Source organism: Botrytis deweyae (genome assembly GCF_014898535.1).
Source record: "Botrytis deweyae strain B1 chromosome Unknown BDEW_012, whole genome shotgun sequence".
Taxonomy (NCBI): domain Eukaryota; kingdom Fungi; phylum Ascomycota; class Leotiomycetes; order Helotiales; family Sclerotiniaceae; genus Botrytis; species Botrytis deweyae.
In genome coordinates, this window is record NW_024066219.1 from 881,481 (window position 1) to 898,064 (window position 16,584).

General features: G+C 43.4%; 6 protein-coding genes across 6 annotated transcripts; 3 read left to right on the plus strand and 3 right to left on the minus strand.

Moving 5' to 3' along the window:
• The first annotated feature begins 1,092 nt into the window (after positions 1 to 1,092).
• On the plus strand, positions 1,093 to 3,387 carry EAE98_006098 (uncharacterized protein). The gene is made up of 5 exons (XM_038953720.1): positions 1,093 to 1,502; positions 1,555 to 2,294; positions 2,387 to 2,937; positions 2,999 to 3,038; positions 3,133 to 3,387. Exons 1-5 carry the CDS (start codon positions 1,204 to 1,206, stop codon positions 3,180 to 3,182), a joined length of 1,680 nt encoding a protein of 559 aa, XP_038810115.1. The 5' UTR covers positions 1,093 to 1,203; the 3' UTR covers positions 3,183 to 3,387.
• Positions 3,388 to 4,076: 689 nt separating this feature from the next.
• Positions 4,077 to 4,313, minus strand: EAE98_006099 (uncharacterized protein; the record flags this gene model as incomplete). Its single annotated transcript, XM_038953721.1, has 1 exon — positions 4,077 to 4,313. The coding sequence occupies one exon, from the start codon at positions 4,311 to 4,313 to the stop codon at positions 4,077 to 4,079; it is 237 nt and encodes a 78-aa protein (XP_038810116.1).
• Positions 4,314 to 5,767: 1,454 nt separating this feature from the next.
• EAE98_006100 (uncharacterized protein) lies at positions 5,768 to 6,422 on the plus strand (the record flags this gene model as incomplete). Its single annotated transcript, XM_038953722.1, has 2 exons — positions 5,768 to 5,911; positions 5,970 to 6,422. 2 exons carry the CDS (start codon positions 5,768 to 5,770, stop codon positions 6,420 to 6,422), a joined length of 597 nt encoding a protein of 198 aa, XP_038810117.1.
• Positions 6,423 to 6,446: 24 nt separating this feature from the next.
• EAE98_006101 (uncharacterized protein) lies at positions 6,447 to 6,758 on the plus strand (the record flags this gene model as incomplete). The annotated part of the gene is made up of 1 exon (XM_038953723.1): positions 6,447 to 6,758. One exon carries the CDS (start codon positions 6,447 to 6,449, stop codon positions 6,756 to 6,758), a length of 312 nt encoding a protein of 103 aa, XP_038810118.1.
• Positions 6,759 to 8,594: 1,836 nt separating this feature from the next.
• On the minus strand, positions 8,595 to 9,033 carry EAE98_006102 (uncharacterized protein; the record flags this gene model as incomplete). The annotated part of the gene is made up of 3 exons (XM_038953724.1): positions 8,595 to 8,710; positions 8,767 to 8,957; positions 8,990 to 9,033. The coding sequence occupies 3 exons, from the start codon at positions 9,031 to 9,033 to the stop codon at positions 8,595 to 8,597; spliced, it is 351 nt and encodes a 116-aa protein (XP_038810119.1).
• A 4,567-nt stretch (positions 9,034 to 13,600) lies between these two features.
• On the minus strand, positions 13,601 to 16,341 carry EAE98_006103 (uncharacterized protein; the record flags this gene model as incomplete). The annotated part of the gene is made up of 2 exons (XM_038953725.1): positions 13,601 to 15,324; positions 15,384 to 16,341. The coding sequence occupies 2 exons, from the start codon at positions 16,339 to 16,341 to the stop codon at positions 13,601 to 13,603; spliced, it is 2,682 nt and encodes an 893-aa protein (XP_038810120.1).
• Positions 16,342 to 16,584: the final 243 nt, after the last annotated feature.

The following is a 16,584-nucleotide window of genomic DNA, read 5'->3' on the forward strand; positions in this document are numbered from 1 at the left end:
GACACTACTATACATACCAATCGCAAGATTTCTGCAAAAAGAACTGCATACCCTCGGGCGACCGAACCTTCTTATTTTGATATTTGCATCTCTTTATGTTAATTATACCCCTTGGCGGCTAATTATGTTCCTTACCTTCGTTTGTTTCTTTTGTAAATGCGAGACATTTCTTTTCTGACGGGAGTGTGGACAATTAGTGGGAATTGGTCAAAGCATCATTTACTTTGTAATACCATTTTCAATTGGGAATTGGTAGGAGCGGTGTTAATTTCAGAAGTGTTATTTTATTTGTTTGGGCAGTAGGGTGTGGGTATTCCCAGAGACAAGTAGGGAAAATGTCTGGTGGGAGGATTACGAAGCATATCAATATATACACTTAATATTACGCTGAAGCGAGGATGGAGGCAAAATTGGGGTCCGAGACATGTAAGAAAGGGGCTTTGGAAGGAAGAAGGTTGTATTTGCAAACCATATTGCTTTTCCGGGGCTAGGAAGGTTGATTTATCATATACAAAAAACATCAGATTGTACAACGATATTGTGTATAACCTCAAGTTTAGCACACCATGGGGAGTTAGAGGAGCCTTTATTTGACCCTGGAACCACCACGTTCTACATCATTCAGTACATATAGGTAGATGAAATCATTACTGCCAAAATTAATAACATATTTGATTCCCATCTTTGACCTTTTCCATGCTGTGTGATTGAATTAAGCTGGCGAGAGGCGTAGCTTGCATACCTAGGTATGGATAAGAGAAACCGAGATGTACAGGTCTCACTTGCAAACAGCTCTTTTCGAGGCACCGGAGAATCTCATATCAAATCCTAAACCTGTCACAATTATCATCATCTCAATGTCTAATAAAGATTGAAATTGAATATAGATAGATGTCTTGAATAGATAAGAGTTGCTCTTACTATTGAGATGGGGGAGACAATCGTCGGTAATGGTGCGGGGGAGCTACAGCTTCGTGAAGCTTATACATTATAGGAAGGGCCAGCCGAAGAACTCCACTAGAATCTGATTATCATTGGCCTTATCTTTTCATCCCACCAAGCACCAATACACCAAGCTGTAACCTTGACAAACCTGCGAACCAACAATAGTCAGAAGCAAAAAAGCCCCGCACTTGCACCACCTATGGTGACTTCAATAAAAGAGCTTTGTATCTCCTCTAGTCTTTGAACTTCCTCCTTCAGATGTTCAAAGTTATCCCTCCTCTGCAATCATATCTGCGTAGTACAGCATTTCGAAGATTCTCCTCGCAATTATCTAGTGCAGCTCCTCGAGTGAAGACCGAATTCTCTGCCAAGTCCTCTATCCTTCCATTACGACCTTATCACAGATCTTTCAGCAGTACATTTGCCAAGATGTCTGATCTTACTGTTGAGCTTACTGCCCCCAATGGCAAGAAATACGTTCAGCCAACTGGTCTATTCATCAACAATGAATGGGTGAAGAGTAGCACAGGTCAAAAGATTACATCTATTAATCCCTCGTATGTCAAATTTCAACTCGGCATATTACGACTCTGCTAACTTCATGGTTAGAGATGAATCAGAAATTGCATCCGTATATGCTGCATCAGCAGAAGATGTCGATACCGCAGTCAAAGCAGCTCGAGCAGCTATGCGTAACCCTGAATGGCGCGATATGTCCCCTACCGATCGCGGTTCCCTCATGATTAAACTCTCCACTATCATTGCCGAACATACAGAACTACTTGCAACTATCGAAACTTGGGACAATGGAAAGATCTATAATGACGCCGTTGCGGATGTTAACGAGGTGGAAGCTGTTTTCAAATATTATGGTGGATACGCCGATAAAATACATGGACAAGTGATAGACACTGGTGTTGCAAAATTTGCATATACAATTAAGGAACCAATAGGAGTATGTGGCCAAATTATCCCATGGAACTATCCATTGGGTATGGCTGCATGGAAATTAGGTCCCGCTTTGGCATGTGGTAATGCTGTTGTGATGAAGGCTGCGGAACAAACTCCGTTGAGTATTCTTGTCCTCGCAAACTTGATTAAGGAAGCAGGCTTCCCACCAGGCGTGGTAAATATTTTGAACGGGTATGGCAGAGAAGCGGGAGCTGCAATTGCAACACATCAAGATATTGATAAAGTGGCTTTTACCGGTAGCACTAGCACAGGAAAAGAAATTATGAAGATGGCTGCTGGCACCATGAAAAACATCACTTTAGAGACGGGAGGAAAATCTCCCTTGATGATTTTCGATGATGCAGATCTTGACCAGGCCGTCAAATGGGCGCATTTTGGTACGTTTTTATTCCGAAAGCCACATGTCGTGTCATGTTCTTTTCTCCTGTAGCACAATCCTTCAATTCTCCCATTTGCTAATCCGTCCAAGGTATTATGTCGAACCAAGGTCAAATTTGCACCGCCACATCTAGAATCCTCGTGCAGGATTCTATCTACGATAAGTTCATTGACGCCTTTAAAAAGCAAGTCAAAGAAGTTTCGGTCGTTGGTGATCCATTCGCAGAAACCACATTCCAAGGTCCGCAAGTCACCAAAGCTCAGTACGACCGCGTACTAGGTTACGTTCAAATAGGTAAAGATGAAGGTGCCACACTACTCTCCGGAGGTGAAGCTTTCACAAACGCCCATCCTTCAGGCAAGGGATTCTTCATTACCCCCACTGTCTTCACAGATGTCAAGCCAAGCATGAGGATTTACAGAGAGGAAGTTTTCGGACCATTCTGTGCCATTGCTAGCTTCAAAACTGAGGAAGAAGCAGTGGAAATGGCTAATGACACGACATATGGTCTTGGCTCGGCAATCTTTACAACTAATCTAGACAGAGCTCATAAGCTTGCCAGGAGAATCGAAGCGGGTATGGTTTGGATCAACAGCAGTCAAGATTCAGACTATAGGATTCCGTTCGGAGGCGTAAAGCAGGTATGTCAACCTTCCTGCCATTTTCAAAACGCGTGTATCACTTGCTAACGTCAAAACAAAGAGTGGTATTGGCAGGGAATTGGGAGAGGCTGGATTAATTGGTAGTTACCCCTCTGTTTCCAATCAATCTCGTCATCTTTCGACGTCGTTCCGATTTGATTTCGATTTTTTACTGATTTTTTTCACTTATTTTAGCTTATTCACAAGTCAAAGCCGTTCATATCAACTTGGGCACAAGACTATAGGCTCTATGCAAGCAAATAGGCTGTTAGCATGTTCCACTATGGTAGATGGGGTCATAGCCATCGTTGTTGTTGTTGTCGCCGTCGTCGCGTATGTACATGATAAAAAGATACCAATATTTAAAGTTCCATTTTCCACAACACGAAGCTTTCTCTTAAAGTCTGTGATGGCTTATTATATCTCCATGAATTATAAACCATCAACAGCTTATTCGTTATTGTCGAATTTTTCTAACTCATTTATGTGTTCTTAAATGCAAAAATCTCTATGGTAGGTGGATGTTCGTTGTAAGTCTTACGTTAATTTACATACCCGAAATTCCTTGCTTCCATCTCTATTAACAATTTCCAGCAGATTAATTGAGTTTGCCGTTGAAATGATGAATTCTGAAAACTTGGCTAGCCAAGTCGCCTGCTTTGCAGCGCGCTTCATGTATCGTTCATGCTTTGAATATACCCACTCCCCATCCTTTAACACACCCCGCTTTCTGAACTCCCTGAAAGCTTCCATTTCGGCGTTCTTACGGACTGTTGCTATTTTCTCACGTGGAATTCATTCCATGGTTCGCGGGGACTCCTAGCAAAGTTGCGGCAGCCATCTCCAACGTTTCCTCGTTGTCTTTCGGTGAGACGAATATCATCTCATGTTTGTAGTAATGGTACTCTTCGTAATTCGGCTTTGATAGGTCGAAGTTGTAATCCTCCTAATGAGCTTCGTCTCGAGGATTGTGGCAAAAAACCATTTCACCTTCCTCTGTAGCCCTCAAGAGTTTGTGATATCCCAGGCCGCTGAATAATATATTCAATTTTCACAGCTTTTGGATACTCGACAACCAACGCCTTCATGATGGACACCCAAGCCGCCTCCTTCTTTCCAGCCCAGTTTTTTCGTGTAGCTTATGGTCCATTTTGTACTGTGGTTGTTGTTCTGAACCAAAACAAATGACATCTTTCTGGTCTTGTTGACGGCATTTCTGTCTTGCTTTCTGCCACACCCCAATTTTGGAAGCTGACTTGTCGGTTGAAATAAAATCCATGCGCAGGATCCTTCTCCAAGATGAAGTATTCTTTGTCAAACAGAACTTCGCCTTGCTCAGCCCACAAAGGAGGCTTGCAAACGGTGATATCTAACATGATTCCCGGATAATGAAAGAAGTGCGTGGAACCTCCCAAACAACATGGTTGTCAACGTCTATGTTAATGGCCACTGCGTGTACGTCGATTTCCGGTGTGAAATCGCACAACAGCCGCAACAGATCGTTTCAATTATCTTCGGTATATGCTACTGGCATCAAGTTAGTACATTGTGCAAATGATTCGATTTCTATGAGAGCTCAATTGAATCATACCAATTTCGTAATAACGACCTTCCCAGCGCCAATCAGGGGGCACTTCAGCTTCTTAGTATCAAAGTTAGTGATAGTTTATAAGTTTGCAACAGGAAAAGGTCGAGTTTTACTCCTGATGACAACATGAATGACTGCACCTGCTACAGTTCCAAGTTCCTTCGAATCTGCATCTCTAGTGGCTGCACCTACGGCGGCTTCATCACCAAGCACGACTGCCTTGATAACATTGGTGACCTTTTCTTTCACAGTTCTTCGGCTAGAATCTTTTATTTCGATTCTCTTCCATACTCCGATAAGTTCTTCTATTTTTGCAAAGTGTGATAGGAGGGAGTGACTTTCTATTACGGCGAGGAGAAGGGATAGAGATGGTGGAAACTCGGGCATGACGTTGAAAGATGCAAATAATTGAGACTATCTGGTCGGTCTGAAACAAAAACTCATGTATACACAGAAATATCGAGTATCAAGATGGAGATGGTTAAGAATGATGAGGATACGTCTCCCAAAACTGAAAGTGAAGATTCAGTTTTGGGTGATCTTTCAAGTTTGCTAGCTCGCAGGATATCGGCTGATCGTTGTACCTTCCATGATTGAGAAATTATATGGCATTGACAAGCTGTAAAGAGTGCCAAGGTGTTTTCTTGTGTGGTACATGCGGGTTATCCGGGCCATTCGCCCCTACTGGCTCTCTTTGGAGAAACTTGGACCTCATAGGCTGATAATCTAGAGGCTGCTTTTGAGACTGTTTAAGTTATTGCCCACTTATCATCATTTGAAAGGGTAAAATTTGGAAATAATACTTTTGCTGTGTTTTCTGTTGAAGTGATGAGAAGTCAACGCCAGAATCCAGGAGTGTCGACAATTCCTTGGGCAAGGCTGATGACATACTTGTAAGTACTTTCAAATTCTTCATCAAGAGAGATCAACTCGGTATGTTTGCCTGCCATTTTGATTCTAATTGACCAGATACTTGAATACTTTGGTCGAGATGGAAATAATTCTGGTACATCAGAGGGAAGGATCGTTTACGAGACCTGCTCGCTTAAGACTTCCTTATTGAAATTTCCTCTCTCCTTTCCGTTTCTTTTCTCAATTCTTTTTAAATCTTCTTTCTCTTCCTCCAAATCAATTTCCGTCTTCAATTCTTTTTCTTGTACATCCAAGCAACTCTCAATTCCAAGCAACTCTCGATCTTGAATTCTTCCTCTTGTTCCTCCAAGTAACGTTCGATCTGTCAATATGGTTTTCGTGCCACCACCACTGATCACTCATGATCGCGACTTCCGTGCGACGGGAGATTACATTAACAGTTTAAGAGATCAAGACAGCCATCCAGCAGCGTGGAAAGAACCCAAGTTAGTATCAGCAAGCCAAAAGGTCAAGGTAAGCATCTAAATGTTGCGTATTTCACTACAACACTCACTGGTTTGTTTACTATCAGCCAAACATAGATCACAGACCTGTGTCAGATTTCCTTGCTGCAAACCAGTTACCCAAAGTTGAAGGCCAGCAAAAGAGATTGAAAGTCAAGACTGAGTATACTGCCGATCTGCCTCCTGTGACAATAAGCCTTGTCAAGTGTGTACAATTGCCTCAGAGAGCCATTGAGCCTGATGAATTCGCTCGTATACAGCCTACATATCTCACCCGGTATTCTGGCAATAGCCACGAACGTGCGCACTACCGTCGTGCTGTCAACACATATGCGTCGCAATTGGAGCGAGAAATTCTTGAACGCATGCAAAACGTAACTTCGAGCATGATAGCAGAAGCGATCTACACAGACGAATTCCAGGAGATGTGTCGGACCAATAATGCGAGAGAAGATCTGGAACTGTTCTTTGCAGAAAGTGCGAGTAACGACCAGCTGTATTACGTGTACAGCAAGCTGTGAACAGCCATTGACTTTGGATTTGTGATGGACAACAATGTTCGACCTAATGCCCAGGAAGAGCAAGTCCGAAAGTACGTTCGTCAAATAATAAAATGGGGATTCGGATTTGCTGCGGCGGACTATTTCAATCTTTGCATTCAGAGAACTGGGATTCCTGTCTACTTCTCCGATGAAGAAGGTTCGGATGATGAGACTTTGGACAGCCACACATTGGTCAATGAAGAGCATGAAAGATGGGAGGACCACGACGCGGTTAAATATGATCATGACCAGGCAAGAAGTATGTACAAAGGTGGATGGCGCCAATTGGTCACCAACTGGAAGATGGCGACGTAAACTTAAATGCCGTCTCAAAGGATGCGGGGTGCCTTCCAGCCACGGAGATGTTTGACCTTGGCAGCAATAGGGAGAAGAGGGCCTTGCTTAGTAAGAGACAGAATCGTAGTGGTTAGTTAAAATACAATTTGTTACTTGTTGTGTATTTATTAAGTTATGATTTCGCATTGAGAAAACGTGATTCAGATGATTTCGAACACCAAGGCCCTATTGTTCAAGTGGGATTTTGACAATTGACTAGTAGTCGTTCAAAGTATCTGGATCTACTGCAAGCTCTTGGTTTGGACATCGTCTCAACCGGTTGTTTGCGAGATACTAGTAAAATGTCGCAATTGTTCCCAACAACACCTCCCGTGGTTTCACTGGCCCCAAATGAGCTGGTTGAGTGTTCTCAGCGAGCATGCTCGATCGCGACTGCCATTTAACATACGTCGCCTTCACAATGAAATCAATCATATCGAAGTTATCCCAGAACAAGCGCTTATCAGCAGGGCATGCTAGAGCAGGTGTGAAATCCTTTGGTACCGAGAAGCTGTTAGGTCAGAAAATTGCGACCGGTAAAAGATTTCAAAGAAAACCTTCTAGCGTGTTTTCATTGGAGATATTCCCAGTTTGAGGGAACTCAAGTCAGAATTTGTAATAACATACCCTCGTGACCATGAAAGTACTCCATGGGATGGGCTATCAAGTGTTCCAGCTCGGTATGTCTCTTTCAATGTACTAAGGATATTTTCCGTCCACTAGACCAGGTTCGCGGAAAATACAAGAAAACCAGTGGTTCAAGGATGAAATCAGTGATCTACCAGCAGCTGCTTCACTCGAATCATAATCCATTAGTTTTCTATAGGATCCACCTTCTGGAGAGTGCGAACCTGTCTGCGGGTTCCTACCATGGAACCTCGTCAGGAGAAAGGTATGTCAGCCAAAGTTAGATCATGTGACTTGACAGAAAGACTGACGCAATCATAGACAGCAAGTAATTTCCCACTTGAGTTCAGGATTTAATTGAGGCGAAGGGCTAAGAGATCTCAAAAATTTGCCGGTCATGTCGACGCCTCTAAGAGAGATATACATACTCGACCAAGGTTTTCAATAGTTCGAAATACAGTACGACAATCAGAAGTCTTCGATTCATTTATCCAATCAAAACATTCAAATGGTCTGGGATTCTGAATTCGCTTTGTATATTCTATTATCCTCATGCAATGAAAGCTTATATTCGGCCTGCCACGCCTCACTGTTGATAATCTTACACTCCTGTATGAGTCTATTCGTGTACATGATCTCTAACGAAGGTAATCTCCACTTCTCGGCAATGATGGTGCTTTTCAGAGTGTCTATATACCGAGTCCACTGCAATACAGGCACTGCTTGGTGGCCTTTTTCGGTGTGAGTTAGAAATAATGTCGATTATGGCAGAACTACGATGAAAATAAATGAGAAATGGCACATACCATCACGTTGCTTCTTTTTGTGTTCGCTCAACACGTTGTCATTCATGCATGATCTACATAGCCGGACGGTCTGATCTGAAGGTCCCGTACTCCGTAAAATGAGGTAGCATGAGCGGCTGATCAATTTCCTTCCATTCCGATTGACGGCTCATCGATCGGTTCTTCTTCATTCCAGTAAGAGTTCTCAGAGGTAAGATTACTGAGTTCTTCTCCAAAGTTTCTAACAAATGGGTATGTAACTCGAGGACTGGAGTTGCGACGGCTTGGATTTTCAATAGAAAAAAATGCCAATAGACATGCGGTCTGATATTAGCATGCAGATCGATTGAAAATTACTCGCTTATTCCAAGGAACTTCCAACAATTCTCATTTTCATGCTTTCTTATGCAGAGAAATAGTGTAAGGTATCGTGGAGTATGAAAGCTATTGGGTTAGCCCCTTTTGGAGTTGCAACTTGCAAAACTTGCTCAAGATGAAGCTTTCCCCATCCAATGACTTCTGAAGGATCTCTCAGTTTTTTTTTGGGGGGGGGGGGGGGGTTCTTTTCGGAGAACTGAAGCCTTGCCAATGACCAATCTGTTGGATGGCACCATTTTTCTCCCCATCTGAACCCAATCCGTTATTACGAACCCAAACAGCTGGGCTAGTATCGTCAGCATTGCTGTCCACTATTATCGCTGACGGGCCGGAGCTGCTATCTGCAGAAGGATGTTTTGACGCGACAGCTCCCAATTCCAGTTTCAGTCTAAAGAGTGTTAACAGAAGTAGTGCACAGACGGCGTCAAGCTAAAATTCGGCGTGGTATATATTTTTGAAACCATGATTTCAGAGCGGCAATCGTGAGACAGGCTGACAGTTGTTCCATGATAGCATCAGTCGACGTTGGATCATACCATCTGGTCAGCCGGCTGGTGCAAAGAATTGTGTAAGCCTCTCGGTGATCCAAGTGTCGTGGTCGGAAGGCGCAATCCCAGTCCAGCCTTCTTCTGCATATAACATTTGTGCCTATTTCGTGGAAAGCAACTCGGAGATTCCTTGAGCGTTGATTGCACCAAGTCTTGCTATATAATTTATCGGCATCATGCTACATGAAAAGCGAAATTGATATGGCCAATGCATCTCTGCCACATTGTAGATCGACGCCATCGGTCTGTCTTGGAACAAAGCCCATCCCTACATCAAAATCAATCAGTAAGTCACCGAACTGTGGTGTATGATGTGAATCAAATTGAGGAGAGTTCTATCTCACCAATTAGACTCCCGATTACTTTCTTACACAAGGGATGACGTTGAAATTTCTCTTCACAATGATCGCTTGGCAAGTAGATCTTTCTCAAACATAGTCTTCGAGAAACCTTAGGCGAGGCTTTCCGTGAGCCTGCCAGGTCCCCTCTAGAAACTTCGTGGCAGACTAAAATTTGAAAGTGAATTAGGCCTTTCGCCTAGGCTTTCTATTTGGTGTATCTGGCCGTATAAGATTGTTTTGGAAACTTTGAGGCGATCTCTTCCATGCTTGTCGCTACAACTTCAGTCAACTATCATATTTGAAACAACTAAATATTTGAAACATATTTAGTATTTCAGAGGATTGGAAAGTTCCAATTGAAGCCAGGAATGCAGGATCACTGATTGTCCAACTGTAATTCAGACTTTAGAGCTCATACTTGAGAGTGAACGAAACATATTACCATCCTTTATAGACCTTGGTTGCACCGGATCATATCAAAATCTAGCACAGAAAAAGAAATCACTTTTTGCTCTCGTCACTTTTTCTTAATTGTCGTCCTGGAGTTGGCTTTGAGGTTGAGACCTCAAAACTTAGCGGTGCCTGAATGTCCTAAGCCTTTCGAGCCGGTAACAGTCTATGGTAGCAATGTTCAGTTTATGATCTTTCTCTTGAAGTTGCTTTAAAATTTTCTCTTTACTCGCGCGAGCAGCGCATTTTATGTGCCTGGTCCTGGCTTCATTCATCACAGGTCCGTAACTGACAATCTTGCAGGAAATCGTACCGTTGGTCTGCTCAAGAATCTCGACTGTCGTTTGGGTAATTCTCTCAAATTGAACCCATGTGCCACTCACTCAGTAATTGATCGACACAGAAACTTTATTCTTACCCCCTTAAAGTACCCCGATAGGCCCGTCTTTCCTGATCAACACCTGAAATAAAGACACATCGAACTAGAAGGAAGATCCGTAAGTACTCGCCAGATATTTTTGCATAATTAAATGCTCATTAGGCTATAGGAGAAGTGTGGAGGTTGCCGCGGGGTTTGATCTTGAATTATTTGCAGGAGCCACTAGCCTGATCAACTGTCGAAGTGCCGACGTTTTTTCTTCCTTTCAAGGGACTTTGATAATCTTCTCTCCGAAATTCTGCGTCTCAGATTTGCAAAGTACATCTTCGTCGAACGCTACCTTTGTGACTTACAGGAGGGGACTCCTTGATAATGCAGTGAGCCATCCTTCAGTATAGGAACCGGGGTCGTGGGTGTGAGCTCCCAAGTTCGTATTCGTATAATCTAAATAACCCATGGGTGCCAAGCCTCTATTTTAGCCATCCTTCTAGAGCGTTCTGATTACTTCTCCTTAAAGAGGGTACTTATTGTGTAGAGAATCAAAAACATCGTTATCGAAGTGTTGTGTCTCCTAGCCTGGAGGGAAGACTGAATGGAAGAATGGTATGGTATTGTGAGGATTCGTGTTCCAATCATCAAGGACTTGTTTTTGTTCTATTGAGCTCTGTCAATTCTCTTAATTGGGCCGATACAATGGTACCGTTTTTCATGCAGGCGGCTGCAAGTAGTGTTTGTAAAACTTGATGATATGTCAAGCTGGAATGGACTGGATCGTCATCTTCATCTGAATTTCTCAGCTCATCTGTATGGAAATCGACTAGTTCAACACCGCTTGGTTGCTATTAATGGAAACAGTGGTTATCACACTATAGCTCCAGACATCGAATTCATTCTATGCTGGATTATGGATTGTGTCCTCCAATCTCAGTGGTAATAGGTGTTATGCGACTTAGCTATTGTGGCCTTCTGGTCTGTGACTTCAAAGGGGTGCGTTCCGCCGGGCATAGTTTTTTGATAGTTTTTACAATGTTCTTCTTAAGGTATAATGTTGTAATCGAGTAATTCATCTTCTAACGGCGTCTCGGAGAATCGAACAGGATAAGAACGAAGTATCCCTTTCCAATTTTCTTGAGAACCGCAAGGAAGGAGCAATGAGACTCGCACTGCACACTGAAGTAAAAAATGTTTGAAGGAGAACAAAGAAAGAAATTGAGCCTGGACAGGCGTCTGCCTACCTATGTAGAGCCTTTCCAATAAATTTTTACGACTTGTTCTTTCCACGTATCAGGTATATTGACAACAAGTTGATTTCAAACATGGGATGAGGGTGTTGACCAGCTATAGCAAAAAGCTTCTTTGCAATCGCAGAGAAAATCGCTACTCAAAACATGAGATTATATTTGATATTTTGAGTTTGATTTAAGGCTTGGCTGGTCCATAAATTCTGGCTGGCCTCACTTCCATCGATTGAGAAGGATCGGAGTTCATGTGGCATACAAACTCTCCAGTCGCTTCGACATTTCAATATCTTGCCAGTGTCATGGTAATTTGGCATCGATAAATATCTGCATCGGGATTATAGAGTTTGGGCAAGGTGCAGATCACCCTCTCTACAGGCGCTGGAAATGTCCACATGGGCTGTATCTCCTCCAAACGAAAGATTTGTAGGTATCTTGAGAGAAATGAACGCCTGTTCCAGACCCCTTCATATCTTGACTTCCGGAAACTAGGAGACTTCTAAAACCAACATATCCGCAAACCGAGGCTTCGGTACCTTGGTGAAGGCGTTGGACACATAAAAAGAGTAGATGATCTGCATTAATTAACTTTAAGCTGCCAACAAAGATTGTCGATATTACATGTGGATCATCCCGCATGTCAAGCGCTGTGGCCAGCCATAAAAAGGGACCAGATCCGAACCTGTACAACGGAGGGATCGTCAATCGCACACCACAACTGAGGCTATGGACCACGGAGTAGATTATCGACTTGATATTCCTACCTCCAAAAGTTCAAGCATGAACCTGAACATCTTCAATTTGTATGCACGGTCTCGTTCCGAGATATGTCTGGGCATGCAATGATAACGCCAAGAGCGGACCCGCTAAGGAAATTTCCCCTCTCCTTCATTTATGTCACAGCTCCATCCGCCCACTTCGCATCCATCAATCAATCACATTGCTTCCAAATCCCATTACCGTGCCGTTCCGTCCACGACCTTGATCTCGACCTCCCACTAAGCAACGCTTAGACTTGCTTAATTTCACTTCCACTTCCTCAATCACTCGATTCCACCAATCCGCAAAGAATCCCTCCACTCCGTCCCTATCCTTATACTTGGCACTTGATGGACCCAGTTCAAGTACCGAGAGGAAGCACAATTTTCCTTTTTAAGTTTAAGCCAAGCTTTTTCTCGTATATGCGAGAAAATGCTTGGTTTATCTGCAACTGAGGCATTTCGACAATTCTATATCGCATCACGAAAGATAGGCTAATCCCACTTTCGGAGTTAAAATTTATTCGTTTATTCAGTATCTTCGCTTCCCATAATTTATTTTCGGGACCGGTGTGATTAGAGATGAACGGTGCATATGCAGATCAATGTGAAATAGGAGGACTTTTGGGCCTTGTGCATTTGTTGTATATTAATCTGTACGTTGTAAACAAGTGACTGCACATGTGCCTGTATGTGAAGACATGACGTGACGTCGAAGTGCATTCAAACCGTCAAGAAACAAATTGAAGTATGAGAGAAAACCTGTTGTGGTAGAGATCAAGAATGCATATGGTTTTGTGTATGGACTGAGGAGGTTACCCGGACGAAATACATTCAATAATCCACTGTGTGAAATCAACGTCTACAATATCAAACATTGCTCATATTGTCTATAAAGTTTCTTTCCTATGACATAATTCGTAACTCATGAGACAAAGGGCGCAGGCATAACATGATTGAGTGGACATCCTTCATTTTCCGCACCCGTGACGCCCACCTGCTCCATCATTTTTTTTTTCGTATCCATACCAGCCCGCGACCAATACCCATTATTCCTGCCGACCACCCACTCCATGCACCAGAAGCACCCCCCCGTAGATAAAATCAACAACCACACACAATCGCTCTCCAGATTGTGCAAAGGAAAAGAGCATTGTGGCTATAATAAACATGTAAAATAAAAAAAGGCCTCGCGTAGCTTAACGTACTTGAAAGACATGATAAATGTGACATGGACAACAATGGATATCATCGTAACAACAGAAAACAAGTAGTCGTCAAGTCGTCATAAACAAATACCCCAACCATATAGACAACTCAAACCATAATCCACTCACCCTCAATGCCCTCCATGTGCTTACTCCATTTGAAAGGTCCGCCTGGACCTCTCATCGCATCCGGAGATGCTCTACCATCTTTCCCTTCTGCCCATAACTTTTCCAAAACTTCCAATCCCGCCAAGTTATTAAGATATCCAGACCTCCCCATAATCTCTCTGCATTTACTTCTTACAATACTCTGTTGCAATTCGTTGACACACTCACTCCCGCTTATGAAAAGGGGCCACAACAAGAACTTCTCACATCCACTATTGGTCTCCAAACTTGTTACATAGAACAAGACTTGGCTGACCAAATTTTGGAAGTTGAGATGCGAGCTTGGTGTTTTGGGACATGCAAGACGTTCGGTGTATAAAAGAGCTGAGTAACGGAATGCCTCAGAAATATATCCGAAATCGCGGAGCTGAGTGGGAGTTGGAGTGACTGGAAGGGAAGAGACAATGTGAGAAGGAGAGAACTCCCACTCTTGAAGTGCTAGGCGAGCGGCTTTCCATTCGGTCCAGAATGTAGTTTGTGGATCGTCAGTGGACATGAAGGATGGAACAGATGTTGTTGGAGAGCAAGAAGTAGGCGAGAGAGGTGTGAGACTTTGCATAGGAAAAGTGGGTTCATCGTCAAGAGACATTGTTGAAGCGAAACCATTGCCGTCGAATGAAAGAGAGTGAAGATTATAAAAATCGACAAGTGCTTGGCCAGCTAGACGAGGTCTGTGAAGTCCATTGGCATGGTGAATATGATTTGGATGAGGGGGGTGGGTCAAATCATCGTTCATGACTGGACGATGTTGCGACAATAGATTAAGGCGTCCCAACTTGGCGATTGTTTTGAAAAGGACAGCGTCGCAACCTGCCATGTTTTCCAGCCCGTGATTGGGATTAGATGGACTAGCTAGCATTTCAAGGTATCCACCTCGAAGCTGAGCTTCACGATCATTGATTGAAGCGGCAATTCCGTCAAAATAAGTGAAGAGGGATTCCATCCATCCCCAATTACCGGTCTCGGTTCCGCATTCTCGCATCCCGAGAATCTTTTTCACTCCGGCAAATTGAGTACGGAATTGAGCAATACCAGATTCGCACATTCGGTAATGACAGAGGATGAAGAGTGTCGCGAGAACACAATCGTGGCGGGCTTTGGAAGGGTCGGTCAATTGTTGATTAAGCAGGGAAACAGCTAGAGAGCGATGTTGATATTCTTCTTGGAGCGATGAGTCGGTGCTCAAAGAATCGGTTAATGTTGATTGAGTGGAGGTTCTTCTAGTGCAAACCGGTCTGCCGATAGACCCCGCATTTATACGATCTTGAAGTTCGAGTTCAATTGGTTGACGCCAATGATCTTGACCTAATGATTGTTTTCGTTTCATGCGTAAGTTGCAAGCAGCAAGCGCACAAATGGCATGTTGAAGACTTTGACTTGAGGATGCTAGAGCGAGAATATGTTCGCGATATGGATTTGAGGGGCTATCGATGACCACTACCGACGGGCAGATGATTTTCTCGTAGTAATCTAGAAAGAATGAGATTCGAGGTGACATTTCAGATGTAAGTGAAGATGACATGGAATCATGCCCAGTGATATGACCATAAGTATCTGTCTCCGACGTAGGGGAACCAACATCATCTTCATTTATAGAAGTCCAACCAAAATGACTTGACCTAGCGCTTGTAGCAAATACTTCAGGCTCGTGAGAGTTTTGAATGCCTAGTAAACAATAGTTAGCAAAGGGGGTCTCAATAAACGCGTCGAATGAAATTATTCACCTAACATTTCATCATCATAGAAGATTTCATGTACTGAAGAAGACGTTTGATGAGATCTTTGAGGTTGGCGTCCCTCTGATAAGTCATACATATTTTGATGGGAACTCATGCTTGAGCTCATTTCTGATGGAGCGTAAAATTGATCTGGACATGATGTAGGCCCACGTGAGTTTCCCATAATATCCGAACTTTGATCTGTTACCGAGGTATTTCTGGAAGAATAGCTGTTGTACAACGGCGCCGGGCTGTTGAGAAAGGGCACTTCATCATTTTGAAAAGACTGACTGATTGGTGATGTATACTCGCTGTCAGGATATGGACTCAGAGAGTCCACGGAACTAGAAAGTCCTTCTGGTCTTCCGATACTAAGCGTATGTATCCGATGAAGTTGTGGGGGTAAAGATCTTTGCATATGCCGTTGTTGTGTATCAGGATGGTACTTTGGAATTGTGAATTCGTGAGATGGTGCGGTTATATTCCAATCTGACATTTGGGTAGCCGTTGAAGCGTTTCCATGAGGTGCCATATTGACAAAATCATATGTCATAAATGGGCTAACCGGTACAGAAGCTGCATTTTCGAGTTTGATTCGAACACCCTCTTCATTTTTTTCCAAAGTTCTCGCAATGGTAGAGGCAGCTCGAGGACGAGTAATGGGTGGACTTTTTGGAGCAGGAGGGGATTTTGCAACGGGTAAGGATAAACCTCGCAGTTTTCCTCGACTTGCCACTCCCACACCCCAAGTCAATTGAGTTTTGTAACCTGAGCACTCATTTCCTACTTCCAGGCATTGCGAGCAATATGGTCTTCTCCGGTCGCATTTTACGTTGCGTTTGCTACAAGCGAAACAATCGTCCGATGCACCGCTGGCTGGAGCTCTCCTACGTCGCTTGCGTTGAGCGACAGTAGGCGGATCCGACGAGGCAGAGGAAGGAGGACAGGCTACAGGGAGAGTCATTTTGATGGTAATTATGAGGTAAGAACTTGAAGATTTGATTGAAAAGAGAAATGCAAGTCCATTGAAATATAATGTAGCCAAGTGAACCAAAGAAGCATGTGGAGAATAGCCGTTGGCTGAAGCTTGGGGTTGCAATACTTGGAGAAATACATGGTGGGCATGTCAATGAGTTATGAGGAGCAAACCGAGCTAGACGATGAATGACCCCTAGACAGTAGGTCCGCCCCGGCGCACATTCAAGTA

Excerpts from the sequence above, each read along its gene's own strand:
- EAE98_006098 (XM_038953720.1), top strand. The coding sequence starts at position 1,204 with ATGTTCAAAGTTATCCCTCCTCTGCAATCATATCTGCGTAGTACAGCA. Across the intron at positions 1,503-1,554 it reads ATTACATCTATTAATCCCTC|AGATGAATCAGAAATTGCAT; the intron begins GTATGTCAAATT and ends CTTCATGGTTAG. Across the intron at positions 3,039-3,132 it reads GGGAGAGGCTGGATTAATTG|CTTATTCACAAGTCAAAGCC; the intron begins GTAGTTACCCCT and ends CACTTATTTTAG.